An 11,094-nucleotide genomic window follows, 5' to 3' on the forward strand; every position below is an offset into this window, starting at 1 on the left:
ATAACAGTGGTAACAAACCAGAGGCATCCGTTTACTAGTGTCAAGTGCTGTTTTGGGGGCTCCTGTCTGCAATGTGAGGTCAAGTGATGCGATAATGCTTGGGAATAGCTCTGAATGCTCTTTAAGGAGAGTTTTACAAGGTTTTATAAGTATGGAGTGTATTTGAGTTACATTTTAGGTTTGATGTCAGCATTGCTCAATGCTTTTCATATCTTCTTCTTTTGTGTTAAAACTGTACAGAGTTATTGTACGGAGTTCCCAATCCTTAGACTAATTTATGTATTCATTTATCCATCTAACCATGCACCCACATTTTTTTTTTTTTCATTTTAACCTCTTACAATGTACTAGGTTCTGAGAGGGCTATGAGAGGAAAACATATTCTTTGCCATCCAAAGCTGACTTTATAGTTGGAGAAAACAGACTAAGAAACAGCTAATAATTCAGTAAGAGAGTGAGTAAGGGTGCAAAAGAGTGATACAGAAAATAAATGCTATTGGAACAGAAGTAAAATAGGAAATTAAATAATAGAGCTGTTGGTAAGGGGGCAGCCAAAACATTTAAAAGGGGGAGAAGATTCTTGGTTACCAGGGGAGAGCAGCTCCACGTAGGTCTTGTGTATTACATGTTCCAGTAGAAAGAACTCTGAGAGGGGGTTAATAAAACGTTCTTGGGATTTATTTGAGATTTGCTGAAGCAATAACTCCTACCATTTAAAAGGCCCCAATGAAGCTTTGAAGTTAACACCTCATTGCTGAGAAGTATGATGGCTTTTCATTCTGTACCTTTATCCCCTCACATAAAGTGGGCAGAGGACTCTGAATATGCCAACATATGTTCAGTCTGGATTCAAGGCTCCCCTTCCTTTTTTTCTGCCCCGACCTGCCTGCTCCACAGGGATGTGTGAATGTACCGCACAGAGGCCAAGAGGACATGGGGCATGGGGTTTCCCAGCTGACAGCCCCAATGGCAAGTACCTAGTATGTTATTTTGCTCAAATTCCAATTTCTTTTTGTTCTACAGATCACCTTACCCATTTTCTATCAACCAACCATTATTTATTGGGGGCCTAGTCAATGAGAAAATGTATGTTAAAGTAAAGGCCTTGGTAAAGGCCTCCAAATGTCAAACACAGGTGTGACTGTTAGGGGAGGCAAAAAAGTATCAGACACATCTCTACCCTCCACAGCTACTCTCAGTGGGAGCCAAACCTGACTCAGGATAAGCAGCATTGGAAAGCAGTGTGTGAAAGATGCCACGTGGAGGATTGCAGGCCCTGAAAATTGGAGATCAGACATTCTCTTTGATTCCCCCTTATCTTGGTTTCACACACTTTCCACTTGAAGACCAAGAAACCTAGTTGGGTAAAGAGAGGCTATTTCCTTTTCCCTCATAGACCTTGGGAGGAGGAGAAAGATGTTTTTACTTTTATTAGTGATTTTATTTTTATTTGCACTCCATGGAAATTTTATTAATATATTCTTCCCTGTGTATATTAGGTTGTGAAAAATTGCTGCTGCCACTACCGTTACTATTTTAATGAGCAAAGTTCTTGCAGCTCTCTTTATGACAGCTACATTTGTTTGCAAGCTGTTTGGCTTTGGCTAGGGGTGTAGACAGCAGTTTTGGAATGAAATGCATCTGTAGGAAGCCAGCAGGTCCTAAGGGGATCATACCCTTGACCTTGGTCTCATTCACATGTTGCCCTGAGCAACTAAACTAATTGCCCATTATTTAGCAGATTAGATCAACAAGGCCTGAAAGAGTTGTTAATAATATCCCAAAGATAGGAACTCTCACTGGGGCAACACTTAGGCAGCAGAAGAGTCAATGTAAGTATTTTGAGATATTTTAAGTATTTTTCATTTAGGCAAACCAACCTCTAAGATAGCAGAGGTGTGTGTGTGTGTGTGTGTGTGTGTGTGTGTGTGTGTGTGTGTGGATAGATCTGTGATCATGTTAACCAGATTCCTTAAGGGTAACTAAGATCGCATACCCTTTGTTAGAAGTCAGAGAGGTCTGTCTAGCTGTGGCTGTGATTTTGTGATATTGAGTAAATGGCTTCCTTTCTCTAGATATCACCCTTCCTATTTGTCAAACAGGGGTTAGATTTGCATTACCTAAGCAGTAAATTAGGAGTTTAGACTTTTCCATCAGAGTTCCTCAACCAGCATAATGGAATATTGGAGTAGCTTAGGGGATCTGGGAGCATAGCCTAAAGCTGTACAAGTGGAAAATTTTTGTTGAGGTGATTTTTTATTTGACTTTGACTAAAAATTCACGTAAATGTTGCATTCTCTTCCACATCATATTCGTGTTTATTGTGTAGTGTATTATTTTCCCCAAGCTGAGTAAAACCAGCCCATTGGGAAAATGCACAATGATTATCTTGGGCTTCTAGTAACTCCTGGCAGTCCCCCAGGAACCCCCAGATGTAGGCACATACCATTTTAAAACTCTTAGCACCAAGTCATCTAGTGTTGGCTATAGCACTCTCAACTTCTCCACTGTTCAGCAAAGCCTCATAGCCGAATGTACTTTGTATATGGAGGAGATAACATGGATAACAGCAAAAAGAATGGATTTGTGCAAGTTATTCCTTGCTATTTTAAAAATGTCTCCAAACCACCTTTATCTATCCAGTAAGTTGTAGTCAAGAGTTTTAAACGGGCCGGGCGTGGTGGCTCAAGCCTGTAATCCCAGCACTTTGGGAGGCCGAGACAGGCGGATCACGAGGTCAAGAGATCGAGACCATCCTGGCTAACATGGTGAAACCCCGTCTCTACTAAAAAATACAAAAAAAACTAGGCGGGCGAGGTGGCGGGCGCCTGTAGTCCCAGCTACTCGGGAGGCTGAGGCGGGAGAATGGCGTAAACCCGGGAGGCGGAGCTTGCAGTGAGCTGAGATCCGGCCACTGCACTCCAGCCTGGGTGACAGAGTGAGACTCCGTCTCAAAAAAAAAAAAAAAAAAAAAAAAAAGAAAAGAGAGTTTTAAACGGGCTCTTGGGAGCTCTGAGGGTACCAGGCGTATCACTGGGGGAGTGGCTGAGCTTTGGTTTTATATTTATAAAATCAGATTGGGGTTGCACTACTTTTAGAACTCTAGGCTTTCATAATGTGGACTCTTAATAAATTGTCAAATTTACATTTTGCTTACTTTAGTTGATGTAATATCCAGTTCTGTGTTTGTAAGTTTGTGGCTTCAGTGTGGTTGGTGACACAAGATATGACTAGTTTAGGATACAATGTCAAAAGAGCCCAAGAAGGGGTTCTAGAAGAAAACCTGAGTTCATGTGCAAAACAGAGATTAGAAGCAAAGATACAACCTTATTCAATGAAAGAAAATTTAATGCTATTATTTGCTTCTGTAACAATTGTTATTTTAAAAATTGAAGATTAGGAAGGAGTTTATAGTCTTTAAGTTTAATGCTTCTGCCACCACCCTATTGTGATTATTTTATAAGGGATCTCATGTGGTACTAGAGCAAATTGCTGCTATTTCTTCCTACAGAACATGTTGCAACATGTTTCAGGAACATTTCTTGGTAACATAAAATGACTAAACAAATTCCAGAAAATTCTATTGTTTGTAAGTTGAAAAATCATCCTATAATCCCTTTCAAGTCAACATTAGCGCTCTTTGTCAAGAAAGAGTCCATTCTCAAGACATTAAGACTCAAATGCCTAGAAGTGATTGGTTAAAATACTGTAAACCTAGCGGAAATTTGTTGCATTGTTTTCTATAAACCATAACCAGAGCTCATTAATTGAAAAATGAATGTCAATTTGTGTTAGCTAGCATCTATAAACCAAAAAGGTACAGTGATCCTGGCGTGTGATGGGCAATAAAAACATCAGCAAAATGTATCAGGTAAAATTGAGAGGAAGGAGGGGGGAGGAGTAAATTCAAAACCATATTGGAGTTTACTGCCAGGGCCCCACATAAAGAGTTTTAATGAGGTTTCTGCATCAAAATAAGTGAAACCGTACGGAATTGTAATTATTACTACAGTGTATTTTAAGTACAAATACACCTGAGAAGCAGTTTTTACATTAACGTGTCTATCTGTGTGAACTCCATGCTTCTGCAGGGGGCACACATTGGGGTTTTAAGTACGACTTCTTTCTGATACACACTGTTCACATTATTCTGGTTTTTCTTATATGATCTAACTATTGAACTTAATGCATACAGAAGTGACCTGCCCATCGCTATTAGTTCTGCCAGCTCAAGGTCACCTGGATGCCCTGCAATGCAGAGGCTGCCTGAGGAACAGCTGTGGCCTCCATTTGGCCTCTGTATTGTACGAGGCAGGGCACAAGCATTGGGTGGGGGAGATGTTGTGGCGCATCTGCTCCCATTTCTGATTCTGTCGTAATCACTGCTTCCACATTTTTAAACTTAAGCTTGTCAGAATTTCGTTTTGGGGAGGAATAGGTAGAGGCTAGTTGAGGATGGAAGAATTTATAAAAAGCAGAGAGTGACTGCCTGGGCTATGTCAGTTTTGGTTCTTCATCTTGAAAGTGTTTGCTTCTGGCCTTAGAAGCTGCTCCCTAGCTTTTACCCTCTGCTTATGGGCCTGCGGGTTCTGGAAAAATACTAATGAGGCATGGGAACCTCTCTGTCTACCCCTCCCCTAAGGCTGTTGCTTCTCCTTCTCTCTTGGAATTCATGGTCATAGAACATTAGAGCTGGAAGGGAACTTAGAGCTCATCCCCCTCATTTTACAGATGATGACACTGCCACCTCTGACTTCTGCCTCTGGCCTTCCACTCTCAGTAAGAAGAGCCAGGCAGGTGAGACTTTTAACAATTGCTGGGCTGGGCAGGGCTGGGCTGGGTTGGGCTGTCTGGTTGTTACTGTCCGATTTGTAAATTTTGTTAACTATATATTGCTTTTAAAGAGTCACTTTATATTACAAATGCACATCATGGCACTTAACCCTTGCATTTTATGAAGATTATAAGCAGTGTGCATTTTAACAAAAATTAACAACCTTCAGTCAGCACCCTTAAAGAAAAGTGTTCGGATTATTCCCTTAATAAACATTGTAATATCCGAGAACAAGGTCTGAATAAAAATGAGGTGAAGAAATACCCATTCATTAAAGTCCTCAAGAATTATTTAGTGCTTTCCTTTATAGCTAAAAGCTGTAGGGAAAACAAATATATGAGATCCGAATAATCAAAATATTTTAGAAGGGATCAATATCTTAACAAGAGTACTGGTATTAGAAAAGGGCTTGTCACAATTCTGTCAATTGTAGAAAAATAGTAAACCCAGTCTTTAAAGATCACAACTACAAGATTGTAGCATTTCAGAAAACTGATTTCCACATGAAATGGTGTATAACGGTGGTTTCATAAGTTCGGCACCAGAAACATCTATTAAGGAGGCCTATCGTTAGCTTTAGACGTGAAGGGCTTCACGTTTTAGGGGAAAACCATCTTTGCCTTCAGGTTACTGCTTCAAGTTGACTTGAAGCTCGTTCTGTTGGATGTGGTGCTGGGGCCTGGGAGACGGGTGGGGAGTGCCCTCCTCTTAATCTCCCCTAGGCAGTGAGCCTCTCGCAACCGCTACTGTCAGCACCTGGCCTAAATCAGGTCACAAGTCTCCCATCAAGACTTGAAATGCAGTGATTCCTAAGGTACCCAGCCCCCTTGTGCCTCCTAACTCCCACTTTCAAAACCGACTGATCTAGTAGCTTATGACCCTCCCTGTCTACCCCCAGAGAAGTTATGAGTTTCTGGTTTGATTTCACTGTTGCTAAGATGAGACTTCTGACAAGATTTTAAATTCCTTTAAGGCGTTAAAGGAAATGATAGGAACATGATAAGCTATCTTTTTGATGTTCCTTCATGATGAAGGAGCCTGCCAAGAGTAAATAACAATAAGACATTATTTTGGAATTTCTTTATATTGAGTTGAGGAAAATAAACCTGTCTGACTTAGTAAAAATTTGACTTCAAATATCTAAAGTGCAACGAGAAACAAAAAGAGAAAAAAAATCCATGAGGATTTGGTCTTAAAGTCTGGTGAGTGAACCTACGTGATCAGAGTGTTGGGTTGGTTTACACACTGACCTGGCACACATGTGGGTTTTTAAAGCCCTCTGGGATTCTCTGGGGTGAAAAATTTAAGGATCAATGCTGTTAAGACTACAAAGTGGGGGAAAAAAGACTGTAAAGTGACTGGTGCATTTGAAGGTCTGTTTGTGACTTGCTGTTCCTTTTTGGGAAAGCTAAAGTTTTCTTTTTTTTTTTTTTTTCTTGTAACAATTCTATCATTATTTTAATTGATATTTACAGATTTTTCCCTCCATCTTCTGTTATAATTTTTAGGTGCTTCAGAACTGGGCCCTTTTTCAGACCCCAGGCAGTTCCCAAGCATTTCATCCCTCACTGAGAGCCGCTTCTCCAACCCACGAATGCACTATCCAGCCACCTTTACTTACACCCCGCCAGTCACCTCAGGCATGTCCCTCGGTATGTCCGCCACCACTCACTACCACACCTACCTGCCACCACCCTACCCCGGCTCTTCCCAAAGCCAGAGTGGACCCTTCCAGACCAGCAGCACTCCATATCTCTACTATGGCACTTCGTCAGGATCCTATCAGTTTCCCATGGTGCCGGGGGGAGACCGGTCTCCTTCCAGAATGCTTCCGCCATGCACCACCACCTCGAATGGCAGCACGCTATTAAATCCAAATTTGCCTAACCAGAATGATGGTGTTGACGCTGATGGAAGCCACAGCAGTTCCCCAACTGTTTTGAATTCTAGTGGCAGAATGGATGAATCTGTTTGGCGACCATATTGAAATTCCTCAGCAGTGGCCCAGTGGTATCTGGGGGCCACATCCCACAAGTATCAATATATACATATATAGAGAGAGTGCATATATATGTATATCGATTAGCTCTCTACAAAGTGCCTATTTTTTAGAAGATTTTTCATTCACTCAGTCATGGTCTTGCAGCCATAAGAGGGTAGATATTGAGAAGCAGAAGGCTCAAGAGAGACAATCGCAATTGAGCTTCAGATTGTTTACTATTTAAGATGTACTTTTACAAAGGAACAAAGAAGGGAAAAGGTATTTTTGTTTTTGTCGTTTGGTCTGTTATCATCAATAACCTGTTCATATGCCAATTCAGAGAGGTGGACTCCAGGTTCAGGAGGGAGAAGAGCAAAGCCACTTCCTCTCTGTGCTCTGAAACCTCACACCCTCACAGTGGCAGCTGTGTATGGACCAGTGCCCTCCGCAGACAGCTTACAAAACCAGTTGAGGTGCACTAAAGGGACATGAGGTAGAATGGACGCTTCCATCACAGTACCATCATTCAGAATAACTCTTCCAATTTCTGCTTTCAGACATGCTGCAGGTCCTCATCTGAACTGTTGGGTTCGTTTTTTTTTGTTTGTTTGTTTTTCCATGCTCTAAGAAAGTGACTTCAAAAATAACTGATCAGGATAGATTATTTTATTTTACTTTTTTTTAACACTCCTCCTCCCCTTTCCCCACTGAACCAAAAATAAATCCCATCCCTAAAACCTGCCTTTTCCTTTTATGCAAAACTGAAAATGGCAATACATTATTATAGCCATACTGGTATAGATAGTGTTTGCGTTTGGCTATGTGTTATTTGTTTTCTTTTTTTTTAAATTATGAATATGTGTAAAATCTGAGGTAACTTGCTAACGTGAATGGTCATATAACTTTAAAGATATATTTATAATTATTTAATGACATTTGGACCCTTGAAACATTTCTTAGTGTATTGATATGTTGACTTCGGTCTCTAAAAGTGCTCTTTATTAAATAACAAATTTCTTCAGTGGTCTAGAGCCATATCTGAAATATTGCTAAGCAATTTCAGTTCATCCAGGCACAATGTGATTTTAAAAAATACTTCCATCTCCAAACATTTTAGATATAGATTGTTTTTGTGATGTATGAAGGAAATGTTATGTTTAGTTCTTTCAGATCTTTGAATGCCTCTAACACAGCTTTGCCTTTTAAAGCAATAATTAGGGATTTATAAAACAACCTTTAGCCCTTTATCAGCATGAAATGCTGGAGTGATGTGGTTTTCTAATTTCTTTGGGGTAATTATGACTCTTGTCATATTAAAAAGACAAGCACAAGTAAATCATTGAACTACAGAAAAATGTTCTGTGGTTTCATAGTTAAGCAAAACTCTAAATCGCCAGGCTTCATAGCAAAGACAGAGTCAGCTTAAAGCCACACATGTGGGTAGAAGATCAATTATGAGACACCTAGTACAGGAGAGCAAAATTGCACCAGGGACTCTTAACTAACCAGCCTTACCAAACAACACATCAGGGGAAGCCCAATCTACCTTACCCAAGGCCCCACTGGCAACTTTCCACAGAATTTGCATTTAGAGGAGCAGAATGACATCACTGTCTTTTGGGAGTAGGTCCTCTGAAGACGCAGCCAGGTTCCAGCAGGTAGCTGAGCTGAGAGGACATATGGCCCGTGGGGACCTACAGACAGCCTTTGACATTTGTATTTCTTACAATGGAGGGCCAAGGAGGGCAAGGGTGTGTGGAGTTTGGTGTCTACTACTGTGTACGAATTTGAGCTAGAGCCCTTCTGTGGCATGCACTTTGACCACTCCTGGCAGTCACATGGCAGATTTCCAAGTGCAAATCCTTAATCTAAACAAGGATCGTCTAATGACGCCACCAGGCCAATCCCTGCTGTCCTCCCTGAAAAGTCAGGGTCCCTTCATTGGAATCCTCCACCCACCCAAGCAGAATTTAGCAGAGATTTGCCTTCAACCCCTAACGGCCCCCTTGTTCTCTGGTCCTTCTCAAACCCACCTTTTTAGGCCACCCAGCATTGCAGGACAGCGTGTGGGGCAGCTGGACCTGTGCTTCCTGCCTGGGAGTCTCCCTTGGAATTCATCCTGACTCCTTCTAATAAAAATGGATGGGAAAACAAAACACTTTGCCTTCTAAAGGCTGTATACCAAGTATGCTTAGATAAATAAGCCACTTTTCTATTACTTAAGTAAGATGGAAGTAGTAATTGATACTATTTATTGTTTGTGTGTGGTAGCTTGAAGCACACCACTGTCCATTTATTTGTAAGTGTAAAATATGTGTTTGTTTCAGCAGCACTTAAAAAAGCCAGTGTCTGGTTACACATTTCAATTTTAATTAATTGACATAAAAATGTTACCGCCAGTGCCAGCTGCATCCTATTTAATTAAAAAGGTACTATATTTGTACATTATTTTGTAATGTTAAAAGGGCTTTTTTAAGTTTACAGTACACATACCGAGTGACTTTAGGGACGCTTTTGTGTTGAAATGTTACTATAGTGGCTGCAGGCAGCAACCCAGAAACACTTTAGAAGCTTTTTTTCCTTGGGAAAAATTCAAGCACTTCTTCCCTCCACCCTCACTCCAACCACCCCAATGGGGGTAATTCACATTTCTTAGAACAAATTCTGCCCTTTTTCGGTCTAGGGATTAAAATTTTGTTTTTCTTCTTCTTTTTTTTTTTTCTTACTGAACCCTTAATTTGCACTGGGTCATGTGTTTGATTTGTGATTTCAAGACCCAAGCAAAGTCTTACTACTACTGTGGAACCATGTGCTAGTGCCTGGGAATTAAAATAGCGTGCTTCTCTATGTAGCACAAACATTGCTGGAATGCATAGTGTGATCAACGCAGCCACATTTTTATCCATTTCAGTTGTCTCACAAATTTTAACCCATGTCAGAGTTCCAGAACAGGTACCACAGCTTTGGTTTTAGATTAGTGGAATAACATTCAGCCTGGAACTGAGAAACTCGACAGATTAACTATCGTTTGCTCTTTAGATGGTCTCACCGCCTCTCCCCTGCCAGGGCCCTTTCAAAATGAACAGAGAAGTCCACACCATTAGGGACCATCTGTGATAAATTCAGAAGGGAGGAGATGTGTGTACGGCTTTAAGGATTCCCTCCATTCCAAGGAAAGGGACTTGCCCAGACTCCAGGTTAATACATGGAAACACGAAGCATTAGCAAAAGTAACCATTATACCTATGGTATTTGAAAGAACAATAATAAAAGATAATTCTTCCAAACCTTGAATTTGTTGTTTTTAGAAAACGAATGCATTTTAAAAATATTTTCTGTGTGAGAATTTTTTAGATGTTTGTTTACTTCATGTTTACAAATAACTGTTTGCTTTTTAATGCAGTACTTTGAAATATATCAGCCAAAACCATAACTTACAATAATTTCTTAGGTATTCTGAATAAAATTCCATTTCTTTTGGATATGCTTTACCATTCTTAGGTTTCTGTGGAACAAAAATATTTGTAGCATTTTGTGTAAATACAAGCTTTCCTTTTTATTTTTTCCAATTGCTATTGCCCAAGAATTGCTTTCCATGCACATATTGTAAAAATTCCGCTTTGTGCCACAGGTCATGATTGTGGATGAGTTTACTCTTAACTTCAAAGGGACTATTTGTATTGTATGTTGCAACTGTAAATTGAATTATTTGGCATTTTTCTCATGATTGTAATATTAATTTGAAGTTTGAATTTAATTTTCAATAAAATGGCTTTTTTGGTTTTGTTATGTGTGTACCTTGGGTCTTTTCTTGTTCACGGTTTCTCCCTAGTCTGATGTCTACTCCTGCTTACACCTGGGCATTTGCCAGGGCTTGTTAAGAGAAGAGATGCTATATTACTGGGGAGAAGAAAAAAAATCTTGGTAAACGGTGTCTTGTTTTGTCCTATTCCTAGAGAGGGGTGGGCAAAGAATCTAGCAGTGAACTCACTTCCTTACCAGCTTGTGTCTGAAGGAAGGAGTGCTCACCTTGAGTAAGGCCATTTATTCCAACTATGGGACCTATCAGGGGTATAGATGCAGTCTTGATGGCTTCATGATTCTCGTCTCTGGGAACATAAACACAGCCCGCAAGTGAACCTCTGGCTCTCAGCAGAAGATCTCAGGCAGCCCAGACGTAGGCTAGTCTGTTTTCTTTTCCACATCTCTTTTGGGTTCTTAAAAATAAAGTCACCCAAAGCCCAAGGATGAGTAAAAATGGACCTTGGCCTGGCGGGCT

General features: G+C 40.4%; 1 protein-coding gene across 4 annotated transcripts in view; it reads left to right on the plus strand.

Moving 5' to 3' along the window:
• Positions 1-10,604, plus strand: part of RUNX2 (runt related transcription factor 2) — a 221,188-nt gene extending 210,584 nt beyond the window's left edge. For 3 of the 4 annotated variants that reach the window (XM_025383818.1, XM_025383820.1, XM_025383819.1), the window contains one exon: positions 6,343-10,604. In XM_025383818.1, coding sequence (XP_025239603.1) covers positions 6,343-6,821 — 479 coding nt within the window. In that variant the 3' untranslated portion in view covers positions 6,822-10,604. Of the gene's footprint in view, positions 1-4,731; positions 4,798-6,342 lie in introns of all 4 variants that reach the window. The other variant, XM_025383817.1, reaches the window with a different exon arrangement.
• Positions 10,605-11,094: the final 490 nt, after the last annotated feature.

Source organism: Theropithecus gelada, chromosome 4 (assembly GCF_003255815.1).
Source record: "Theropithecus gelada isolate Dixy chromosome 4, Tgel_1.0, whole genome shotgun sequence".
Taxonomy (NCBI): domain Eukaryota; kingdom Metazoa; phylum Chordata; class Mammalia; order Primates; family Cercopithecidae; genus Theropithecus; species Theropithecus gelada.